Genomic DNA, 24,779 nt, shown 5'->3' with positions numbered 1-24,779 from the left:
GGGGAATATAATATTATTCTTTATTTGACTTCTCTTGTAGAGTGCATATGACGTCACTATATTCTTACTTGCCACGGGACTGTGTCCTGTCCACTAAGCGAGATGCTTTCCAGTGAGTCAGTTACGTCATATGTGACGTCACACAACACAAGAGGGAAATCCTTGCCTATTTCCCAGCTGAAGCTTCAAAGCCTCAAGATGTGCCCGTACCAGCAGCCCAAATGTCAACTTTGCTTCGGTTCCAACTTTTTCTTTTTGTCGGTGCATCCTCCTTCGTTTCCTGCAATGGACGGCATGACGAAGCAAAGCGCGTTCCTACAGTGTTGCTTGGGCATTGCGTATCGCTCACCTAACATCTTAGTGCCAATATCACACTAGTTACCACTCTTTTTGAGCCTTCTTTAGTTCCTTCTGTGCATCATTTGCGTTGAAGATTTTCATCTACTTTTGTGCCTTAATGGCGTAGCTCTCATCGATAACATTGCAGGTGCAAGTTCACCTGGTTATCATTGAAGAGCACCCTTGCCTTTGAAAAGCACACGCTGTGTACACATGACTCTGTGCAGTGTAGTACACTGCATGCATTGCAACGTTTATTGGAGGACAGGTTACGCATGTTACGCAGGTGAGCCTGTAAGAAGATGGGTATGAAGCAGGTTAACAAGTAATAGGCCCCAAATGAAAATAGTCTGGTTTGGTTTATTGGGGTTTAACGTCCCAAAGCAACTCAGGCTATGAGGGACGCCGTAGTGAAGGGCTCCGGAAATTTCGACCACCTGGGGTTCTTTAACGTGCACTGACATCGCACAGTACACGGGCCTCTAGAATTTCGCCTTCATCAAAATTCAGCCGCCGCGGCCGGGATCGAACCCGCGTCTTTCGGGCCAGCAGCCGAGCGCCATAACCACTGAGCCACCGCGGCGGGGCGCAATGAAAATAGTATAGGGTATGTGAGACTCTATGGGAAGGCATATGTGCAGTAGCTGCAGCCAGCATTTCGCGTGGGATGACTTATTTTTGTTTTTGTTTGCCCCCACTAAGACAGCTATAGGTTTCGACAGCTCGGTATCAGAGTTTCCACAAGATAGGGGGAAGCAAGATTCGGAACACGACGAAGACGACGTCTGCTCAGGCCGTTAGCTGCGCCTTTCGTCAAAAAAGAAAAAAAAAAGGATTTACAGCAAGATAAGGCCAGCGAGGAAAATTAATTCATGGCTCTGGTAAAGCATGTACATCTGCGTTTTCGCTGTGTCGAAATGAAGTCCGATTGAAAAAAGAAAACATAATTTCGAGAGGATAGGCAAACCAACGAAACAAATCGGAAAGCTAAGCTGACGCTGACAAATCGTACCTGCCGGCAGCTTTGCAATCATTCCTTGCTGCCCGTGACGTGTTCGTGACGCGTGCATTAACCCTTCGCGATAACCGGTGATGCTGCGGAAACAACGTTGGCTGGAACCTTCTTTGCAGGGTTGAACAGTGCCGCTCGTGACAAGTGGGCACTTATTGCAGTGGCGGCTCGCGGTGGGTGAGGTTTGAGAGCATTCGGTACTTTCCGCGCCGGTACCGAGGAAGCCGAGGCAAGAAGGACCCGCTTTCGACCGCAAGAAGCAGGGCACCAGGGCCGCATATACTGCTGGAAGAGAACCGAATCAACGACAAGGTTAGTGTGCCCCTTCTCCTTTCTTTGTTCGTCTTCGAGGCCTACAACGTCCGTGGTAAGCGCAGTCGCCCAATGCCTCTGCCATTTCTCATCCTCGTTATATACCTCTGATATAAGTACACTGATGAAGGATGGGGAGCGGGGCAAGTAGGTAATATTCCATTGTGGGTCGTACAGCGCAAAACAGACGGAACGAAAAAGTAGAAGACGACACATACTAGAACTCGCCTGTGTCGTCGTCTACTTTTTCGTTTCGTCAGCTGCGGTCTTTTTGGTAGAGGCGAAATGCTAAATACCCGTGTACTGTGCCTTGTCAGTGCTGGTTGAAGAACGCCAAGTGGTCGAAATTGTCCGGAGCCCTCCACTACGGCGTCCCTCACAGCCATTTCTCGATTTGGGGCGTTAAACCACGTAAACCATAGCCTCTGTCTTTCGCCCCTTTCAAGCTGTACCGCCCACACTGATAACGATATGCACTCATTAGCACAGCAGACGGCCTAATATTTGGCATAATGTTTGACAGCTAAATATCGGCAAGCTGGCACTCTGCACTTCATCTTTGTTATCATGCCTTGTCTGCACACTGCCCTTAGGGCACCTATACTTGTGGAGGAGGGTCGCTGTTCACGGTCCTCGCATTTTTCAGCATACTACATTGTGGCACAACGATAAGTATCATCTTTTTATAGCTTTAGCTTAATTTAGCCAACTGACATTTTGATAATTTGCCTTTGGTAATTTAGCTAACATGTCCCCGGATTGTAACGCTTTTAGTGCCCTGTTTGCATTGCTCCGCGACAGCTATGAAAGATATCTTGTCTGAGGTAGGTGCCGACACCGCCGTGTTCAACGTGTGCATAGCGATGGCTGCGGAGGCCTGTCGGCAATCCCGTGAAGCATAGATGAGTCTCGTCTGCCTCTTCCCGTCCATTTTGCTTTACCCATGAGCAGCCCAGTAGCCACTCGATAAGATATTTAGAACATCAATTAACTTCTCGTGGTGATAGTTGTTGCTTTTTACTTAGAAGTGAGGAGTTGTGGTCGCCGTTTTCGTCTGCTGCCTGTAAAGTCGTCAAAAGAGGAATTCCAATGAATTCCTTTCGCAATGCACTGCAAAAGGGTTGTCACCATAGCATGCACAGCATAAAGTTTTGATGATCAGGATGAGCGTTTGGAAGCCGTCATTTTTCCAACACACTTTCGAACGCTGTGACAAACTTTGCTGCAAAAGTGTCGAACTTTGAAAATGGCTGACTCAACAGGAAATAAACGTAAAAAAAAAAAAAATGAGGTAGTGCCTTATATGCACAGGGCTTCCCACGGCATCAAAAAAAAAAAATGTTGCTGTGAGGCAAGACGTTAACGTCGTCTTTTCTGCGCCATGCAAACTTTCAAGCCTTTGTTCTCGTGTTGCGCGTGGCAGAAAGGGACCACCTGTGTACGACGCAGCATGAAAACTGTTAAATAAAATGTGTGACACCTGTGGTGTACAAGGTCATCCTGACTTGTGGACAACTTTACATCTGCCAAACAGGCCAATATTTGCCACGTATCATTGTAGTCTCCGTTCGTTCGCGCAAGGCCGCAGGAAAGGGGTGTTATCATTTTTGTTCGTGACGCGAGAAGCGACCGGACTAATCTCGATTGATCACAGCCATGCCAAGCTGCATCTACGTGTTTCCAGATTACTCTAGATCATCTCGACCTGTTATCTCGAAGTTTCCTTCCCAGCTTTAAATTGAACGATGCCGCGAGCAGCGGGCATTCATAGTTCGACGACTGACGAGCACGTTTGTTGCTTACGCCGCCGGCGAGTGATTCAGTTCCTTTGCGGGCGCAAGTCAGCCCAAATAAAGAGCTTCGTTTACAAGACATCTTGGTGTCTTCCTGACCGCTGGACTGCCGTCACTACAACGTGGCAATACCTGATAGGCTGTGGGAGCACCACAGCTCTGAACTCCACTGACGGAGAACACCTGCCTTAACAATGCCGGAATTGCGGCTGCTACTCGTTGTTTCGTCCAGGTATAGATAAGGTTAAGGCGGAAAGCGAAATTCTCGAAATTTATCACGTCAGCATGCAAGGGGAAAATTGTATCAGCGCGGTGAATATCTCTGATGGAGCAGAAAATAAGTTTCCTTTCCCTGCAGTACTAGCGCCTCGATTTTCTGCTAGCCATTGTTGATTGTGTATGTGATTTTGTTATGCTGCTCATGCTCAGCTTGTTTTCTTGGGAACTGGACTTACTTCATTGAATCAGAGTCGATTGTTCTAGTCGCAGTCTGTGTCTCGTCTTTTCTCTCCTTCGTCGTTTTGCTGGTTTATTTCTTCAAGGGAATGAGGCCGTGGCTGGCAAGGGGCAGGGTTAATAGAATAGATATGGGAGTGGTCTCTGTCCTGCAGTGGGCGTGTTTAGGCTGATGATGATGAAAAAGGAGTGCAACAAAGCAGGGATGAATGGTTGTTTCTTTGTGCGCACTGGCTGCATAATTTTGAAGTTGAAAACATGTCGGCCTGTTGTGAACCCATTACAACGCATTGTCTTCATTTGTGCAGGTTGAAAACGACATAAAAAGGCGATCAACTGAAGGCTGCGTAGAAATTACGGTGCGTACGGACCTGCGTCATGGCGGCCTCTCGGGAAGTTCCGGGAGCTGGACCTTCAAGCGGCACCCCCAGCCTCGTACTTGACATCCCATGCACTCGAAACAGGAGCCGGGTTTGCAAACTGCTTCAGCGCCTGACAGCCTTCAACGACATCCTGTGGCATGCAGGCCTACACCTGATGGAAGACGAGCGCGACAGTCTCGGGGACGTGAGCGTTGTCATGGTTCCCGAAGCTCGTCGCGTGTGCGCGTGCTCCAGTTCAGACGACGACTGGCCCTGCGATGCACTGAAGCTCCTGTACCATCTGTTCACGGTGCACAGTTGCATCGTGGCTGTAGAGATAAACTACAGCATTGCGAACGCCGATTTCCTGCTCACAGCCTTGGCGAGGATGCGCAGTCTGAAAAAGCTGATCATATCTGGAATCCCCAGTGACAAACCAGACATCATTCAGTGCCTCGGTGACCTGGTCACGTCTGTGGACTTCATTGAGGAGCTCGTGTTCCTGGAAGGTTACTGCCCTTTCGAAGCCGAAGCGACTCTTCCTGTTCGCCTGCTGGAACGAGAAGGAATCGCGCTCACGATTCTGGACGTGGCTAATTTGGAGATGAGCGCGCATATAGTCACACACCTGATTGCGGCTTTGGTCAAGAATAACACAGTCAAGGAACTTGCCGTGGGAGCCTGCGTCTTTGGGTGTGCATCCACCGGATCTTCGGAATTGTTCGCCGGATACTTGGACAAGGGAAGCGGGACACTAAGGAAGCTTACTTTGCGAGCGCCTCCTTTCAGAAATCGAACCGGGCTTAAGACCATAATTGAAGCAATCTGCAAGAATAACACGTTGGAAGAGCTAATCGCTGATTGGAGCGCAGCGGTTGAAGTAGAATACGTGCTCTTCTCTAAAGTGGTCGCCCAGAACAAAAGCCTGCGTACTTTAAGCGCGCCATGTATGGCGTCTTGCGGCGATTCGATGCCGACGGCACTTCGCGCTGAGTGTTTTGCTGGGATGAGCCGCACTGACAGAATCCGCCCCTGGCTCCAGGCACTGTCTTCGAACCGCGTCCTAGCGAAGCTGACCATCGACCTGCACTGGCTTACGCGAGATGAATGCCGTGCCTTCTTTCAGGCTGTCGCTAATAACCCATCCCTACAAGCCGTTACTGTGCGGCATCTTACGGATGACTGGCATCTGAGGGAAATATGTCTTATGATACGAAACTACGGCCTAGCACAAAAGGTGTTCATCCAGAACTACCACCTGGGCCGCACCACTGTGCAGACTATTTCGGAATGTCCCGAAGTGACCACCCTCACGCTCAGTCCTGATCACCTCTTCCAAGCTGAGCACTTCAGCACTGCGTTCGAAACACTGGCTACCTGCAGCCACGTGACCTCCCTTTACGTCCACTGCAATGATTTCTCGCCGTTGATATTTTCTGCATTGACCGCTTACGTAAAGGGCTCTTCCGTGCTCAAGAACGTCGAGTTCTATCTTGCCAGTGACATGGAGACACCGTGCGAGGAAATGTACAAGGAACTCTGCCGCTCTGTGAACCGTTTGGTTGTAGCATTGTCGGCGAGCGTCGGCATCAGAAAAATCGTGCTGGAACTGCCGTGTTTGCACTACACGGACTGTCAAATGCTGGCCGACGCCGCCTTGAAAAGCCGGTACCTGCACGAATTAGTTCTCAGCACGGTTGACGACACATTCTGTAAGGTCTTTTTGTCCTACCTCTTACCGAAACTGGAACAAAATTACACCCTCCTCCATCTGAAACTCGTCGACAGCAAACCGCTTGACGACGGGATGGTAACCGTGCAGGACATAACCAGGCGCAACGCCAGCCTCGTTAATCGGGCCGGGTGCTTCGTGATGGGTGATCACGGAGCGTACTGTGCGCGTTCCGTGGAACTTGTCGCCCATCACCCGAAGCTCGTCGAGGTCGTTCAGAGTCGAGCAGGTGTAGACCAAGTAGAAGCCAGGGGGATGATCAGACGCGCTCTGACGCTTCCTTGCCTCATCGGTTTGGACGAGTACATGAAGCTAGTTGGAGTCGTCAGACACCGCGTTGTGTGCCAGGTACAGAGTTTTGCGTCTTCTGAGAATAGTAGTAGCATGCAACTGGACATGTTGAACTATGACTGCTGGTTGCACATACGCAGCTACCTAAAGGTAGCGGACGTTGTACAACGTTGACGATCTGATCCTGAAAGACCGGACGGAGAAAGATTTGAGAGCAACATTCGGTGAATCGTCCACGGATAAGTTGCAGAGTAAAATATTTCAATTTTGTGTCTAGTGCCTGAAGCAATGCTCAGTTATCCTTTCGAACTGTGATATATGCATTCAATGGAGGTGGAATAAAAAAAAATTCCGGGGAGTGGATGAGCATGCGTTGAGTGTGGTCACCTGCCACATGATATTTGACGTTTAAGTGTTTTATCACTAACGGCCCGTTTTAAAAATTGTTTCCGTGACGGCCCTTTACACCTCACTGCTTTTTTCGCTTTTATCTTGTTCATAATTCGTAGCCCATCTTTTATCCACTGACATGACTACTCGGTATTCTGGTGGTCGCAGAGCTTCTTCTTGATGTACCGCCCTCTTCATTGACTGCATAATGTTAGTGCCTCCGAAAATAAAATTCATTTGATAGCCAGCGTCTGTGTGTGCCTTCCTCTGTTTCTGTCCCTAGCCTCATGCCTTGCGCTGTATATTCGCCATGCAGAGACAACTAGCCCGTGAACTCTTGTAGAATTCAAAGGGACTAGCAAAAAGCTAACAGTGCACTACATTGCCTCCATACGGGTATAAAGTAACGCCGTAGAACTACGCAAAATATCTCTGCTGATTGAGTTTTCGTGGTGGATTGATGGGGTGAAAACGCGTCCTCTGCTGCTTATTTACAGTAAACGGTACGCACTCACACACTTTGGAAAGACGCTTAGGATGAGTATTTACACACGCTGTGCTAAATAGAATTGTGCGATGAACAGAAGAATGCAAGATACAAGGTTGAAAATGACAAATAAGTATTTACTACGTGCATGCGTCGAGCGGGACACTCCAGCCTGGAAAGAGGGATCACCCGAATGGAAGGGGAAACAAGAAAAGCGGCGCAGCGTAGTGAAGAGCAAGGCCCGAGACGACACCGCTTGACAGTTGGATCTCGGCGCGCCAAATGGCCATAAAAAAACAGCAAACCGCTATCTAAAACTCTTTAGAGGATAACATTCGCGTCAGTGGCATTATTTTAGAGCGCAGCTCTTTGGCGTCCGTTCCTGAGTTTCGCGTCGTCGTCGGCGTCGGCCTCATAACCAGCTCCGCCCCCCTTTCATCCCCCAGCGCTATCGGCGTCAGCGGCATCAGTCAGTCGCTGCTATCTCTTCCCTCCTCCCTTTATCGTGTTGTCCGCTTGCTGCGCGCGCTTCTGCCCCCATCGTTTGCCGCTGGGTGTACACGCCGCCCCCCTCCCCCCTCTTCCTGCGAGTCTCCGGTTGTCAAAGCGCCGGCTCGAACTTAATTCCTTTCTTCGCTCCTCCTCCAATGCAACCCCTTTGCGGTGGCAATCAGAGAGCCAGATCGGTGGCGGCGGATCTGTATATGTGCACCGCCTGAGCCGAAATTGCGAATACGTGTGAAAAATAAAAAAAAAAATTCTGTGATAGCGCATACATGTTTTGCTCGATTTCTTTGCCTCAATCTATCGGAAAGGTGAAACAGCTTATTTGCTGCGCTCAAATTTCGCATTAGGAAGTAACGTAATCGTCGGTAATTTTTTTTTTCAATCCAGCTACCGCCTCTCGACAAATTGTCACCTACTGAACAACAAATGAATGAAGGCCACAGATACAATCCAATCCAACAGCCGCAATTACTGCTTCGTGCCCCACTGCACGCGAACCATAAGAACAAGACCATTGGAGCAGCACTTCGTAATCAGGAGCCGTTCGCAGCGGGCTACCGGCATGCTCGGTAATAACGTCAGTGCAGATTGGTAAAAAGAAGCCCGTTGACATCGAGATGGGCGACTCACGGAACTTGGGGACCGCCGAGCGCATAGATTTCCTGGTGCGTCTGGAGTCTCTGAGACCGGTACCACGTCAGCCTACGCCAGATGGACAGGGTCTGCATGATCTCAACACGCGAGACTCCAAGCTTGCCAGCCGCGTCCGCGTCGAAGACTGCGTGGTGGCGCTGGCAACAGAGGAGCTGCAACGTCAACTGTGCGTCGGTGTAATACAAGCCGCTAAGCCACAACGCGCCGTCATCCTTGGTGAGCATATCTACGAGGACGAACTCCTTCTAGCCTCCCTGCAGAGGTCGCTTCCCGTCCGTGTCCGCGTCCTGCGTTCTCTTTGGTGCTGGAGCTGGGATGGCTTCGAAGGAGTGTACCTCATGGAACTTGACGTCTTCATGGCGTTCTTGGCTGAGGGGCTCACGTGGACAAGCTATGTTCCCGTCCTGATTCTACATGACTTCCAACACTATCTGGACCCGCGGCACCCTTATCGGAAGATCGTTGTTTTGTTTCAAGACTGTCGAGAGCGAAAAGCGTCCTCCACAATGCGGCTCCTTGCTATTGTGGATAAGTTGGAGGTCTGCAATCTCGACGCCCTTGAATCAGAATTGTAAAAACTGCGGACGCCGCTGGCGCTAACGTGCTGCCTCGGAACTCCCTCCAGGCCTCATTCTAAGGACGTGGTCGTAGAAATCTGCCCAATTAGTCTGCGTGAACGGTTCATAGATGAATGTGAGGTTGGCTGCTTTGACGGGCAGAGTATACAGGACCTAGACATGACGATTCTACGTCGTGGTATTGCAGCTACATGCCGCCGAGCCGAAGATACGGTCCTGTGCACTCCACGGATGGACGTTCGAAATTTCTCGTCACATTTCGGGAGGAAGCTTATGGAGGTGAAAGCCAAGGCGCTCTTGGATTATGTGGAAGGAAGGTCTCTGGCCTTGGTGTCGACTGGGGCTTCGCAGCGAACGTTGAAGGAGGTGATCTACGCACAAGAGTCAGTGGCGATTATCGAGAAGCCAGACGACGATGCTCCCGAGGCGCCGGCCGTCTTAGTAGCCACGATGTGTGATGTGCCGACGCTAGCCGTGTACCGCTGGGACGCAGTGTTGCTCTGTGACCTGCCTTTCGGCGTTGCATGCGACCCGCTGTTCAGGAACGCAAGGCGGAGAATATTTCTCACTGCTGAATTTGAAGCCGCCGCGGTGGCTCAGCGGTTATGGTGCTCGGCTGCTGAGCCGAAAGACGCGGGTTCGATCCTGGCCGCGGCGGCTGGAATTTCTTTGGAGGGGAAATTCTAGAGGCCCGTGTACAGAGGGCAAAACACATGCCTAGAACAAGCAAACTGTGTGTTCCGGAGCTCCCAAAGCCGCTGCGACCAAGAAGGCAAAAAATGACGATGAAATTCTATGAGTCTAACTGCACATGTTTACATCCAGACCATTTTTAACCAAATCTTATCGCTAGTTATCGCGTATTACGCCCTAAACACGCTCAGAGCGTGTTCTAGACATGTGTTTTGCCCTCTGTACTGTGCGATGTCAGTGCACGTTAAAGAACCCCAGGTGGTCGAAGTTTCCGGAGCCCTTCACTACGGCGTCTCTCATAGCCTCAGTCGCTTTGGGACGTTAAACCCCATAAACCTAAACCAAACCGAATTCGAGCAGAAGGCCTGGCGGCAAGCTCTGGAGCTGCACGACGGCCTGGAAGTGCTGCTGAATCGCGTCAGTGAGTAAAATCAGGAAATCTTCAAAAAATTTTCGCTATTCGTATCGTGCCGGGATTATGTGTAGGAAAAACAGCTCCTTGTTCTATTTTGTTCGCAGTGGTGTGGAAACTATGAGCTCCGAGTTACGGCTTCGATAAGTGTCGGATTTAGCATCTATTGGCAGCAGTAAATACTTCTCGCCCCCTTGTTTTTCTTGGCGTCAAGGCCACGGAATGTAGAAATGCATTCTATGGATATGCAGCCTGGATTTTTTCCCAATTTTTGGCCACATCTGATGGCAGCACCTATCACCAATCCCTAACCAGTGGGCTGTGGTCATCGGAGGCCCTGAGGGCCAGAAATGGCTTGTAAGCAGGGCCACCGTAGGAGCTTCGGCCATGGAATCTTGAAATAGGGACTCCAACCACAGGGTTCATACCAAATTTAATCAATAAACATTTTCAAGCAAAACAAGAGCCGCACACTTATCAGATATCCACACCATACATTGAAAAGAGAGGTCCAAATGCTCAGCTTTTGTCTTCGATACCATTCTCCTTAATGAGCGATGCTGCTACAAGGGAAGATGAAAAGGTTGAATTTGTGCGTAGTATTTTCAGCCCCACAGCTGTAGCGGCTTACGCCAATATGGGTGAGTAGCTCAAAGTCATGTTTTACAGTTGGAGCTTATAGCGCTACTTGAAAAGGGGCTCCTGGGCATGAATATTACATAACCGTTATAAGCCCCAGATTAAGCATGAACACCCAACTTATATGGTCGTGCTCGTACCGATGATTTTTGAAGCGAAAAGCTTCACTACGAGGGTTGGAGCCGAGCTTCGCGTATGCCGCATGCTGCGACCGAGTGACGTCACGGAAAGGAAACGACGCCTGTCTCTCATGTCTCGGTGGTCACCCAAACCGCGCCGTAAGGGAAGGAAAATGAAATGAAAATTGGTTTTAAGGAAACGACTGTCTCATATATCAGTGGACACTCGAACCGCGAAGTAAGGGCCTTAAGGAAAATGAAATGAGATGAAAATTGGTTTTGAAGCGAAAAGCTTCACTACGAGGGTCGGAGCCGAGCTTCGCGTATGCCGTATGCCGCGACCAGGTGACGTCACGCGCAACGCAGCCGCGCGCTGCTGCGCATGTGCGTCGCCTTCTCGCTGTCGCTACAACTGCGCGTGCTTCGCCTCCTCGCCCACCGCTTGACCTTTCGTTGCAGCCGTGTGTTGCCCGCGTCGCAGCCGGCAACCCTCCTCTCCGCATCCCTGCGGGCAGTTTTAACCGCTCCGATTTCCGTCTGCTCCTCCGCCTCCGTACAGGCAGTGTGTGGATGAAGTGGACAATCTTCTCTCCTGCTGGGGTCATCGTCTTGGGGCACCTCTCGTACCGGGATGGTGGTAGGCCCAACTGCATCATCATGCCACCCACAAACTTCAAGGATCCGAGAAGCGTAAAGCCAGATGTCGGATACGGTCACACCCTGGTAAGCAGAACGCGTGCAACGAAACTTCGCTGTTATTCGTCGGTCGCAGTTTCACCTCCCCTGCAGCATGGTTTCAGCCAGTGATACCGTGACGTAATCAGGGACAGATTGGGCGTAGCCAAAGCTTCTAACAGCCAATGCTGCGAAACAGATACCCCTTAGTCATAACTAGAAGACATTGGGATATTCATGGCGATATAACGCACTCGTATCTGCATGGTTATTTGAAGCATGCTATTACCGATAGATGAGTGTTGCTATTACGCACGACTGTGTCGTCTATTTCTTAGTCACATACTAGGCCTTTCGTGCTGTTTACCCCGTGTTTTCAGAACCTGAGATGATATTGGTTTATGGGGGTTTAACTTCCCAAAGCGACTCAGGCTATGAGAGACGCCGTAATGAAGGGCTCCGGAAATTTCAACCAGCTGGGGTTCTTTAACGTGCACTGACATCGCACAGCACACGGACCTCTAGCATTCCGCAACCATCGAAATTCGAACCCGCGTCTTTCGGGTCAGCAGTCGAGTGCCATAACCAGTGAGCCACCGCGGGGGCGTGTTAGATGGCATTGATCGTGAGGCGATGACCGTGATGTTGTAGGCAATTCGGTCTTCATCTTCTTCTTATCCGAACATACAACGGGCGATCCGCCAACCTATTTATCCCGTCTGAGCCCAAAGCTAAGCAAAAAAACCTCATTGCTGGTTCGGTAAAATGTTGTTCCCGAAAGAGAGGGTTCAAATGCTGATAGATGGCACTGCCAGCGGTGCATTGCTTCCTTGACTGCACTTGTTAATCAGTAAAATTTGAATCATTCGGCGGATTCTGCTGTGTTCGGAAAGGACAGTACGGTTCACCACCGGTCTGGGGGCGTCATCCAAAAGGACAGCATGCGAGCCCCTCCCGCGATCATACGAATTTAGGCCTCAATGAAAAATAAAAGGAGCAGGTGTTCACATTGTAGCGAACCACGACGGCCGCGCCTTCCTTTCACACGTCGTTGAAGCTCTGGTCGCCAAATGTCGCATCGTACATCGAACCACCACTGCCTACCATCCTCAAACTAATTGGCTGACCGAGCGCTTCAACCGTACTCCCGGTGACATGCTCACGATGTACTTCAAGACAGATCAGACCAACTGGGACGCTGTCCTCCCTTTCCTGACCTACGCGTACAACACCGCCACACAGTCAACCACCGGCTTTACCCCTTTCTTTCTTCTGTATGGGCGTGAGCCGTCGTCCACGATGGACGCCTGCGAGTGGACGCCCCTCTCCGAGGTCGCAAAGCATGCAGAGGAATGCCACCAGTTGGCGCGCTCTTTTACCTCCGAATCCCAAGGACGCCGTAAGCATCGCCACGATAACGATAAGATGCAACACATTTTTCCGGTTGGATCCCTTGTTTGGCTCTGGGTACCAGGCACACCATCAGGATTGTCGTCAAAGTTTCGAGCGGAATACCACGGGCCTTATCGGGTTGTCGAGCAGACGTCCCCGGTCCATTACACCGCGGAGCCGCTCCACCCCTCTTCGGACTTGCGCCATCGTGGCCGGGAAACCGTCCACGTCAGCCGCCTGAAGACATACTACGACCCGCTCCTCTTGCGCTCGCCATAAGTCGCCAGGGTGGCTCCTCTTCGTTCCCGGGGCAATTGTAGCGAACCACGACGGCCGCGCCTAATACCGCCTGGGCAGATCAAGGCCGAGGCGCCGACGAAGACGAAGCACCGATGAAAAGACGAGGTGCCGCCGCGCTGCCAGTCTTTGGAGTAGCAAAGACTGGCGCTCACGCAGACTCGAGGTCACTTTCACGCGTTTGCGTTGCCGAGATCCTGTGCTGAATTTTTACCTTCACAAATCTGGTCTGGCGGTTTCTCCACTGTGCCCATATTGTGCCGAGCCTGAGACACTGGATCATTACCTGCTGTTCTGCCGCCGATTCTCTTCTTTGAGGAGGCGCCTATTAGAAATTCTTTTTCACCAGCTGGGTCTGCCTGTGTCCACTGAGGTTGTTCTTTCCTTTGGCGCTACTTCGCTTGCACGAAGCAACAGGAGTGCGCGCTGTGCAGTTCAAAAATTTCTTCTAGAAACACAGCGACTCCCATGCTAATATTAATTTTATTTATTTATTTTTCAATTTGTTTTCATTTTTCTGATTATCAAACAGTTCATTTATGATTTATTTTTATTTTTACTTTTCATTTTTTCTGTCTCTCTTTCAGTCAATACAAAATTGAACCATTCCATGTGTTACATTCGAATTTGCATATAAAGCCGTCGTCCCTTACGATCTCCCAGCTAACAGGATCCCTGTCGTTTCGTCGGCTAATCTGTCAGCCTATACCCTATTACTACTCCTTTCGCTCTAAAACTGCTAATCTTTCCAACAGTTCACCGCCTGTGTCTTGGCCACTCCCCCGTAGTGGGTATGTGAAATTTTACTTGAGGCCAACAAGATCGGTTCGGGTGGACTTAGAAATTGCTTAGGTGCCCCATATTTTTTATATTGGTTTGTTACGGTTTGGCCAAGGTCACCGTCAAGGTCAAACTACACACAAACTCGTTGAGCCGGTATCTTCTCATGAATAGGTGCTTGCGCATTCAAAATTGGTTGGTTCGTTTATTGGGGTTTAACGTCCCAAAGCGACTCAGGCTATGAGGGACGCCGTAGTGAAGTGCTCCGGAAATTTCGACCTACTGGTGTTCTTTACGTGTACTGATATCGCACAGCACACGGGCCTCTAGAATTTCGCCTACATAGAAATTCGACCGCCGCGGCCGGAATGGAACCCCGTCACCATAATCACTGAGCCACCGCGGCGGCACGCACACTAAAAATTTAAAACGGCGATTACTACTGCTAAACAAGAGATTCGGCGACACATACTAAGTTGAAGACCGAAATCTAACCTCCTGCGCTAAGAAAGCTTGATAATTAGAAAAACAGCGGCTGCAGAGTAGACATCAATGCTGTGATTACCATCTGAAATGGCATTTTCACCTGAGCACAAACGATGGTACAGTGCAATGAAATTATGATGAAAACTCTAAACTTCTCACGTGTGTGTATATACTAAAATATTGTAGCGAACCATGACGGCCGCGCCCGATGTTTCCGAGGAGGATGATGAGAAAGACGGAGCACCGCCGTGCTGTAAGAGATCGCTGCTTGGTCTCTTGCAATTACATCCTTAGTTTTACCATCATCAACATCAGCCTGACTACGCCCACTGCAGGGAAAAGGCCTCTCCAATGTCTCTGCAATTAACCCTGCCCTTTGCCAGCTGGGACCATCGTATCCCCGGAAACCTTTTCAGCCCGCCTAACTTTCTGCTGCACTCTGCTACGCTTGTATTCTCCTGGAATCCGCCGAATTACCCTGAAAGAGCAGCGGTGATATTGGCTTCGTATTACATGTCCTGCCAGGCCTATTTCTTCCTCGATTTCGACTATTGTGATTACCTCGCGTTGGTCCCTCGCCATCTGCCCCCTTCTGGACTTATAACGTTACGCCTATCATTTTTCTTTTGATAGCTCGCTGTTTCATTCGTTTACGGACCCTCTTTCACTATTACAGCAACATCCCAGGCCCTCTTCCAAGCGTTTCACCCCAGAAGATCCCAGCACCAGGCCGACGGAATTGTTGTACTCCTTATGAAAATGTTTATTGCTTGACGAAGCTCTCTACAATAGCTTCGGTGGTCCGAGATGCAGCTAGTGGTTTCGAACAAAGATAATCAGCGCGAAATGTAGGTCCCGTATGCGAGCACCATCCGTACTCCTGCCCTGCCCGACACACATGCTTGAAATGCGGTTGAGGATTTCCACATCAACAAGCCACTGCTGAGTCAGTAATGCGTGTCATATGCCCACCTTATGTGTATTCAAGTACAGCTGACCTTCGAAACCGACATATAAACATCGATGAGAACCTTTATGTGCAACGTTGCCTTATGCAACCCCAAATAATGTCGAACCAAGCAATATGATTGGCGCTCCGTAAAGAGCACTTGCATACGTAACATATTTGCACTGTTTTGTGCACAGAAGTCAACTTGCGTGAGACGCATGTTTAGAACAGACTAAGGCCTCACTCAAGCGGCATGACTTTCCTTGCTGCCAGGTTTTAATTTTTCTGTCGGGGGCTCTGCAGCACCTTGTACTGATCTCAGGCCGTTCAGCAACTCATCACATGAACAATATAACAATGCAGAGTTCTCCACTAGCGTGCAATTCTCAAGCTTTACGCTACCAGCATCAAACGGCACGTTGGACTGCAACTCCCGCAGGCTGCGTCATATGCAATCCGCGTTCCCGGCATTGGGCGCTTTTCGAATGGTCATGTTTCCGCACGATTACGTTTCTGTCGTCCGTCCTTGTCCTTTTCACCAACGGCGGATTTCCTCGATTCCCGAGCAGTGTTCCCCACACCATCTGTATCCGCACGTTTGGAGTGCTTAGAGCGCGTCGACACAGCCGTCGATGACTGTGGACGCGTTTCTTTGGGAGCTTCTCCTGGCGCTTGTGTGCCAGAAGCGTGAAAGGCCAACTCTGCTTGGCTTCCGGAAGGCTTCTTATTTCTAGAACTGTCTGGAATAGATGGCACTGAAGATTTCTTCTGGTTCTGATGTTCCTGGACCGACCCGACGGCAGAGACCTTCCGTTCAGAGTCGTCAGCCTTCAACTTCCTTCTTGCTTGCCGTCTGGCGCGTTGCGAGGGTGCATTATCCTTGGCCTGAGGCTTAGCGACCGTCGCTTGTCCGGTATGCAGCGACGCATTGCTGCCCCTCATCACACCAGAAACGCCACCGCCTCCGGAAGTAGCGCCCTCTCGTTCAGGAATGCAGAGTCCCTGCCCAGGCCTCGTCTTGACAGCCGTTGTCTCTTGAGGACCGACCCCGATTGAGGGCGCTGTCCGTCGGCTGTCGAGCGAAAACCAGGGTGAGGACGCTAAGATGCGCCCCTTTGGTGCAGGTTCGCTGCAGGTAACCTTTCCGGTCCGCTGCAACACATTGGCGCGCTCCTCTGGTCTCAAGAGTAGGTTCCGCAGCACAGAGCGGAACGCCGTAGACTTGTCGATGGTGGACACTGAAGGAGCGCGTACGATGACCGTGTGGCGCGCAGAGTCGCTCTCCGGGCTGCCTGCGGCCGGCACTCTGGCGTCGTCTTGTGATTCAGCGCGGACTGCATGTGGAGCTGAGGCCGCCTTCCTGTGCTTTCGGCGCTTCCGCCTTAGTACGACTCCTTCCTGCACAGGGTACCACGAGGATAGCATTAGCAGCAAACTTTTGCTTGCGAGGCATGCCCCGACACATGCTCATTTATTATGAGGACACTCTTGCGCAGTTTGTCCAGTGACATAAGTCGTAACAGAAGTCGGTTGTTCGACAGAATTCACGAGAAGACCCACATTGTATTCAGATCTCAGCGTATATAATTAACCCAGTTTCGAGCGACAGAAGTTGGTCTCGGAACAAAATTGTTTTGGCGCAGGGAAAAGATTATGTTCTGATCGGTTGGCAGTTTTCTATATTCAAGATAAATTACATGAGGGCTCCTCACAAAACCTGAATGGACTAAAGTAAAAAACGAAAGAAACACATCTAACATCAGATTACACCCTAAAGAATGAAAAGAAAGTTTACCTTCAGCCGCTTTAACGCTTCCTTGGGCTCCTCCTGTAAGCAGCCCGCAGTCTTCCCTGCGTCGGGCTTGGGAGCAAGATCTGCTTCAGCGGCAATCTCGTGTTCCACCGGACGCAATTCCTGCGCACCTGCCACGTTTTTCACAGAAGCGCCGCTGCCTTGTGACACAGTTCCCGGCTTCTGTTCGGGCTTAACTGCAGCATACTCGGCCACGCTAGACTTATTCGACAGCTTACTCTTAGAAGCTGTTTTCTGGACCCGACTCTGCTGAGATTCGCGTTCAGCCTGTTCATCCTGCAATACGACGGCAGCATCTTGCATTTTTCCTGATAGCTTTTCCTCTTGAAGCTTGTAAGCAATGTCTGGAGCAACTGGTGCCAGTTGAGGACCTCTCTCTGGTAAGGTTGCGATGCCCACCTGGTTGTCGGCTTGACCCGGCACTTCGGGTGTGTACGGGACCTCGACTAGCGATGTTCCCCGGTCTGAGCCTGTCTTGTGAGGCCGATGGTCGGGAGGTTCGTTACCTGATGTTTCCACGGAGGCTGCCACGGGTCGGGAGCTCTTCGTTACCTCCGACGAGATGTCTTCCGCGATGGGCTGCTTGGGGCGCAACATGGATCGCCTGATGGAGCTCAGCCGTCGAGACACGTGGACAGTGCCAGAGTCGGGGACCCCGCTGGGGCCGGCATTGCCCGCCTGATTGCGTGGTGAGCCGAGGCTGCCCGAATCGGGGCTCGGAATCGTGTGGACGGCCACGAAGAGATCAGGGTTGCCGAGAACCTCGGTACTCGACGAGGAACTCTCGCTCTTCTTCACTGCCACCCGACGGAGTACCTGCAAAGCATTTTATGTCATGACCCAAACCCCAGTTCTCATGGGTCCAAACAATTTTTGCTTTTTATCACTTAGCCAAACACTCTAAAAGCCATGTTAAATTTTAAGCACTGGAAAAGCGAAGTACGAAAAAAAGCCTTGCCAACCTGGACAAACACTTCGTTTGCACGGCTGCCCCCATGTGCCTAGTGGCTGTGAGCGTTGAAAATAAACGCGGCAATTTTGTAATCTTTCGAACGTGCCATTGATTTCCTATGGCTGTCGGAAATCGTTGATACAAATGCAGGAAGCAATTTAAAGCTCAGAGTTTGCAGCGGAGATGAAGAATCGACCAATGATATTCGCCATGTTCGCGTTGAGTCTCTCGGGACTCTCCAGTTTTCTCCAAATTAAGTTTAAAATATCCCTGTTGAGTTGACGGTGTTCACCGCATGCTCATAATAGATGGCGCTAGTTTTTAATGTCCAGGAAAGCTGGAGTAAAGATCAGGTTCTTCTACTCTCCTTGCACCAGCGGTGCCCCGCCAGAGACGGGTTGGTTTCAACTCGAAGACTGAAGCTCTTCGCACCAGGGGTGCCCGTTAGAGACGGTCTTGTGTTCAATTGAGACGCAGGGGTAAGGCGAAAACTTCAAATTTTATGTACAGTATTTACAATAGATAGAAGTTCAGGCACAAGAGACAAATTAAACAGCAAAAAGGACAAACCAAACAACAAAAAGGTGGATCTGGCTAATACTAGGGGAGGCCCCTACTCGGCGTAGCCGAAGATGCGTTGCATCTCACCTTAGCGCAGAACGCCGCTTCCGGCTCCGGGGCCCTGTTTTAGAGACTTAAAGGCCCGGCCCATATTTGGTGGCTTCCAATCATGTTACGATGTTCACATGATTGGTTTAACGAGAGCCTGGCCAGCCCTCCAGCTTCCGTAGGGCAAAACGCCCTCTCCACAAACCCAAACGCACGGTCGTGTCAAATGAAAATAAACACAAATATACATTCGTGCTCGGTACCGCGTGTCGGGTGGACACCCGTACTTCCCGGCGCGTTCGCGAGCGGCCGCGTTCCAAGAAAGGAGACGCTCCGCTTTGAGTGCCCCCAGCCGCGTTCCGATGACCCCCGCGAACGCTACCGATACCTTACAGCTGGGCAGTGATTTTTTAGGGTATTAGCACGAGTTGTTCAGTTCAGATGAAAAGGACACTGAAGACCAACTCAAATCGATCTGCGTCAATAGTCCAGGATTTTTATCCAGGAATGTTTAACATAGAAGAGGTAAACATCGAAACGCGAAGCACCTTCGCCTTCGGCCGTTGTCCTTCGGGGGGCTTCTGGCGGGCCTCGGTGTCCATTCCTTCCAGGACCATGAGCTGCCTGTACACCATGACCTGGTCCCAGGCGGTTGGAACCCACGCGGGCAGCGGGACGAGGCAGTCCCTCATATTCTGGCGACGGGAGAGGGGGAAGGCGCTGTTTATTGCGATTGCTACCGTGGAGCTATTGCTAGCAAAAAAATGACCTGCGATGCCTCCATACGGAGGAGATAGTGGGCACTGCCCTTTTCCCACCGGATTCATCTTCACTCTTTCTGGCTCCTCACTACAAGAAAGCGTCCCCGATAGGATCCTAAACATGTTAATGCGCGAGAAAACATGACACTTTTGTATTATTTTGCACCTAGATTGTATTCACTTCTTGACATAAAACTAATACACAATTTATGCAGTCACTTGTACAATCGCAGGAGAAATGGGCCTAGGCGCGTCTGTGTTTCGTGCATAAGCGTGGCACTTTTTTTTCGATGAGATAAATATTGCCGCTAGCTGATCGTTGCGGCATTCGGCCACACTGTGTCAACCATGGTTGCAGAAAAGTGATGAGAAAAAGTGTGGAAGACGACAGCAACATGAAAGAGTGACGGTAAGTTCGCAGTTTTCATCGAGATTAGTTTAGCGGTCTGCTGATGTATGGCCCGTAAAGTCAGCGCCAGGTTTGTGTACAAGTCTTGAGTGGCTGAAATCTGCAAACAAGACATGCTGGTAATACCTACAGAAGCAGCCATGCTGACCAAAAAATTCCAGCTAAGCACTAGCAGCTTTCCTGACAGGCACCCGCTGCTGCCTGTGTTCACTCCTTCTAGACTGCCGTGCATGGATTCAGTATGCTATCCACGAGCATGACGACTGTTGTCGATAGGACGGCCTTGGGGTAGAACGCCTTATAGTGCTCAAAAGTTACCGGTTTCAAATATCTCCAGCGTTTTTTAGGAGCACTTATCACCTCCGGGCAAATGTTGGTCTTTATCAGGTGTGAAATGCTTGAAACGGGGTGCATTCAGAGAGAGCTGGACGTGAGAAAATGCCTCGGCAAAGTTTGTAGCGTGTATTGTTCAGAAACTTAATATGGCTCATTTTTATCTATTTTGCGCGGCAACAATTCTTCACAGCAGTTCGTTATTATGTACGAGGTCTGTTAGAAAAGTATCCGACTTTATTTTTTTTTTCGAACACCTGATGGATATGAAACAAGCGCGCTTGCATCACGTGACCTTGAAACTTCGTGCGCATGCACGAATTTTTTCCCGCCTGCCGATAGCATCAGTCGCTGGGACGCAGCATTTGAGTGAGGCGGTGCGCAGTGGTCTCGTAGGTTTTTTATTGCAAGGAAAATGGCGGAGTGACAGGAGCAGCGCTACTGCATCAAATTTTGCCATAAACTGGGCGACAGCCAAGTGGAAACCATTCGGAATATTCAGACGGCTTTCGCTGACGATGCTATGAGCAGCACACAGATTAAGCAGTGGTACAATTGATTTAAAGATGGCCGCACATCTGTGGAGAGCGAGCCACGCTCCAATCGGCCATCAACATGCCGAAATGACCAGGCCATTGCCGAACTGAACGCTGTGGTGATGCGGGACCGTCGCGTGACTATCCGAGAAATTGAGGAAGAGGTGGACATGGGCAATTTTTCCGCACATTCCATTATCACCGAAGATTTGGCCATGGAGAGAGTTGCGGCGAAATTCGTGCCGAAGCTGCTCACGGTGGAGCAAAAGCAGCTTCGTGTTGAAGTCTCACAGGACATGCTGGATTCCCCAAACAGTGACCCCGACTTCATCAACATCATAATAACTGGTGACGAGTCTTGGGTGTACAGGTACGACCCGGAAACCAGATCCCAGTCGTCACAGTGGAACCATTCCACGTCACCAAGACTTCAGAAGGCCCGCCAAGTGCGCAGCAATGTGAAAGTGATGCTGACTGCTTTCTTTGACACCCTCTGTGTGGCAGACCACGAGTACGCACTCCACAGGGTCAAACAATGACCAAAGAGTGCTACAGGGATGTCCTTTGTTGCCTACGTGATGCTGTGCGGCGCAAGAACCCGGAGTTGAGGTCAACAGGAATGTGGCGGATCCATCACAATGCTCCTGCACATGCCTCGCACTTGATTCAGACTTTGGCAAAAAACCAGACTCCTGTAGTTCAACAGACTCCTTACTCTCCTGATATGGCCCCTGCGATTGCTGGCTGCTTCCCAAAATCAAAAGGCCATTGAAAGGAGCGCGATTTCAGACAAGGAAGAATATTATGGCTGCAACGACAGCTGAGCTAAACTCCATTCCGAAAGGGGCCTTTTCGGAATACTTCCCAAAATGGCAGCACCGCTGGGAGGAGTGTGTGGAGTCCCAAGTAGACTACTTTGAAGGTGCCTAGGTTTGGAACGCTCCAGTTATGCAAGTTTTTTTTCTACGGCCAAAGGTCGGATACTTTTCTAACAGACCTCGTATATACATTCGTGTATGTCCTAGTCAAGCGGATAGAAAGGTTCAGTTGAGAAGAACTCCATTATGATGCATTAAAGAACAAAATCAACAAGTGTCAGGGGAGCTTTACTTTTCGGCAACAGGAGTTATCGCTGTCGAGGCAAGTGCGGTCATTATAGCGCAGTATGTATTTCGAGCACGAAACGTGTTTTCTCCACTTCCTCTGAGTGAACTTTGTATATCTTCCATTAAATTTGATTTGTTCAGCTCATGAAAATTAGGTACGATAGCTTCCTTGAATTTTAGGTCTTAAATGAAAGTCGCAATAGACCCGAGAAAAAAAAAATAGATGGGAGGCGACAAGACCGCATTGCTGTGATCCACTCCATCGTCCTGTGCTCTTTTTGTTTTTTGTTTTTTTCAGGTATGCGTTAAGGAGGGCCTACAGCCATGTTCTCCTAAGAGCGTAATGTTTGACTCCTTTCATTACCAGAAAAGAACACAAGTGCTCCACTTGATTCGAGAGAGAAGCTGGTGGTAAGCAGTGGTCAGGTTTACATAGCTTCAAGCTACTCAAGCACTCAACTCAGTGGCAGATGGCGTTCAAAGGACTCCCTCTAACCAATGACGCCAACAAGTGCCATGACGTCGACAGGTTAATCGCAACCAGTCGGAGGGTACGACTGGTTGAAGAAACTCTTTTAAAGTGCATTTACCGCCTCATTCTTGAATTGTAAACGTCAGTGAAAAGCACAGACACAGCATGTAGGGCTTATTAAAGTGCATTCAGAATAACTCTCTAAAAGCGCCCAATTGCATACATTTGTACGAAATTTGGCTTTCTACTTCGGGAGTTTTCTCAGCTAATCGCGTCCTCATTGACTCATTACTTCACTCACCAGACCAGTTTCGTTCATGAAGACAATGGCAAACACTGGGATGCAACTGAGCTGCACGAGGAACAGCCACACCGTGACAGCGTAGGTCCACGTGGGGTACTGGAAGCCGGCTCCCTTGTACCCAAAGGTTGCCTCCACGAAAAAGATGCACTGCAAAGGAAGAACAATAACCCTTAAGGAGATGCCAAATTTGACGCAGTAGTAAGCGCTCGGGCCTTAACCCTTGCTAACAACGACCAATTTTTCCTCTAATATTGCAGTCAAAACTGTGATGCTCCACACCATATTCGAATCTTCTATTTGACCCAAAAAGTCCCTATGTCTGTCCTTTTTCCTTACAGTAGCTTTTGAAAATAAAGCAATAAAAAAGGAAGAAAATTTTGAGTCCTAAAATTTTCCGGGAACCCGTGATTTTTCGCCAAATTTCGCTGCGAAACTTCAATGAAAAAGAGCACAACCTCCGAAGGGAACATCATTGCTATAAATGGCACGCTGCGCCACCGGCCGGGAGTGCAGATTAAACACGAATACGCCCAAATGAGAATAATAATGGAGTAAACTGCCTTCCAGCGCAGGTCACTTGTATAAACCGGAACGCACTAGAAGATAGTTTACTACCTTGTGACTCCTTTCTGCTTGGAGTGCAATATCAGTTGAGTTGCGAACGCGTCCCCAGCACGCACCCCTTTTGAGCATCCACTGGGTGAAAATGGCTGCTAATGGAGGAAAGACTCGCATCACGGCCACTCACAATTACGGTGATGGGAATGACCGACGTCCAGCACACCTTCATGAAGAAGCTGCATTCGTGGCCGGTCATCATTTCGGAGATAATATTGAGCCTGTGTAGGCCTGCGAGATAAGAGCACAATTTATTGGAGAAGGAAAGCTCTGCGACCTCCACCAGTCGCGTGGCATGCGTAGTAGAGAACAATCAATGAAACGAACAGACCCTTCACTTCAATATATGACTCAGTTTGTTATAGCGTGAGCATCGCGGGACTTTTATGGACTGAACCCATTACATAATAGTCTTGCTGGGTGAACTGAATAAAGTCATAACAGATGCTGCTCCGTCCACCTGCAGTTCTTTATTACGAAGGAAATCTATTTTAAGACCGACCAGAACGAACTTGCAGAGTTGTTTGTCCTATAAACCTGCCACCTTTCTGCCACGTTTGCCGCAAGGAATGTAGGGGTTATTTATTTCGTCCTGTAACGCCAGAATCGACAGTCAATGCTAGAAGTTGTGGACGGCTTACTTCTTTTTGAGATAGGATGCTTAAAGTACGAAAAATGACTGACTGAAATATCGTTCAGGACATACGGTAAGGCTCTATGTAAAGACACTGCCCCTTACACACCCTTCGCTCTTTTCACGTTAAGAACAGGAAATGCCGCAGTTCTTAGTTAGCAGCAACGCACCGCAGAACTGCAGCACCACGACAGACTCCAGGAGCAGCACCACGAAGCGCAGGTCCCGGTCCTGGTTGTGGACGAAAATGGACGCCATGGTGGCGCCACCCTGGGGCCGGTGGAGGAAGATAAAAGAAGGAGACAAAGTTTCGCTGCGTCCTCTGTTGGCGTGTATGCAACCTACGGCAATGACTTTAAAGCGTTGACTTGCGTGAGTCCGTTTCGACGTACACCCACCACCTGCTCTTCCGAGCGCATCAAAACTCAGGCCCGCTTGCACTGCCTTAGCGTAAATCCTACACTGCGCCCAGTGCGCCCGCTGCGGACGAATATGAAGGCATAAAATTCCGTGGACGAAAATCCATCCGCAGATCTTGGACAGACTGCGTACAAAAAAAAATGTATGGATGCAGCGGTTAAAAACGCACCTGCCTACAAACAGTGCATGCTGTTTAACCTTGTTATCCTGCTCTCCGTTTGCTCGAGGAAAATAAAGGAAGAAAAGTGACCGACGCTTAATAGCTTAATTGGTCCGATGCAATGAACCGCGTAAGGAATATGTGCTTTTAGGAAGATTCTTTCCTCTTTTGTCGCATTCCATTTCCTGAAGGTTGCGCCAGTTTCGCTTTTGTTCAGGCTGGCTCACTAATGATTTTATACTTGTGCATTTGCTGTTTATTCTCTATAGGGGTCAGCAGTACTGCCATAGTCAAATG

General features: G+C 49.8%; 2 protein-coding genes across 3 annotated transcripts; one reads left to right on the top strand and one right to left on the bottom strand.

The window, feature by feature from the left end:
* Positions 1–1,216: 1,216 nt before the first annotated feature.
* LOC149348492 (uncharacterized) lies at positions 1,217–11,603 on the top strand. 2 transcript variants are annotated; one of them, XR_016292263.1, is made up of 2 exons: positions 1,217–1,663; positions 11,336–11,603. XR_016292263.1 is itself a non-coding variant. In XM_089585840.1 (2 exons), the coding sequence occupies exon 2, from the start codon at positions 4,291–4,293 to the stop codon at positions 6,469–6,471; it is 2,181 nt and encodes a 726-aa protein (XP_089441966.1). In that variant the 5' UTR covers positions 1,217–1,663; positions 4,221–4,290; the 3' UTR covers positions 6,472–7,096. The 2 variants fall into 2 exon arrangements, 1 of the variants encoding a protein (XP_089441966.1); XM_089585840.1 differs by lacking the exon at positions 11,336–11,603 and adding an exon at positions 4,221–7,096.
* A 3,379-nt stretch (positions 11,604–14,982) lies between these two features.
* LOC149348491 (uncharacterized) lies at positions 14,983–24,166 on the bottom strand. Its single transcript, XM_089585839.1, has 6 exons — positions 24,073–24,166; positions 23,399–23,499; positions 22,648–22,797; positions 19,278–19,424; positions 17,151–17,984; positions 14,983–16,753 (listed from the first exon to the last, which is right to left on the bottom strand). Exons 1-6 carry the CDS (start codon positions 24,158–24,160, stop codon positions 15,845–15,847), a joined length of 2,229 nt encoding a protein of 742 aa, XP_089441965.1. The 5' UTR covers positions 24,161–24,166; the 3' UTR covers positions 14,983–15,844.
* Positions 24,167–24,779: the final 613 nt, after the last annotated feature.

This window comes from Amblyomma mixtum, chromosome 4 (assembly GCF_055824585.1).
Source record: "Amblyomma mixtum isolate Tamu chromosome 4, ASM5582458v1, whole genome shotgun sequence".
Taxonomy (NCBI): domain Eukaryota; kingdom Metazoa; phylum Arthropoda; class Arachnida; order Ixodida; family Ixodidae; genus Amblyomma; species Amblyomma mixtum.
Note: the sequence above shows the minus strand (reverse complement) of the source record. Positions and strands in the feature narration are given on the sequence as shown.

What these genes read in the sequence shown, in the direction of transcription:
- LOC149348492 (XM_089585840.1), top strand. Translation starts at nt 4,291, where the DNA reads ATGGCGGCCTCTCGGGAAGTTCCGGGAGCTGGACCTTCAAGCGGCACC.
- LOC149348491 (XM_089585839.1), bottom strand. Translation starts at nt 24,160, where the DNA reads ATGGCGTCCATTTTCGTCCACAACCAGGACCGGGACCTGCGCTTCGTG. An exon ending in TCATTCCCATCACCGTAATT is followed by an intron (nt 22,798 to 23,398) that starts GTGAGTGGCCGT and finishes CTTCCTTTGCAG; the next exon opens with TGCATCTTTTTCGTGGAGGC. An exon ending in TCATGAACGAAACTGGTCTG is followed by an intron (nt 19,425 to 22,647) that starts GTGAGTGAAGTA and finishes TCCCGTCGCCAG; the next exon opens with AATATGAGGGACTGCCTCGT.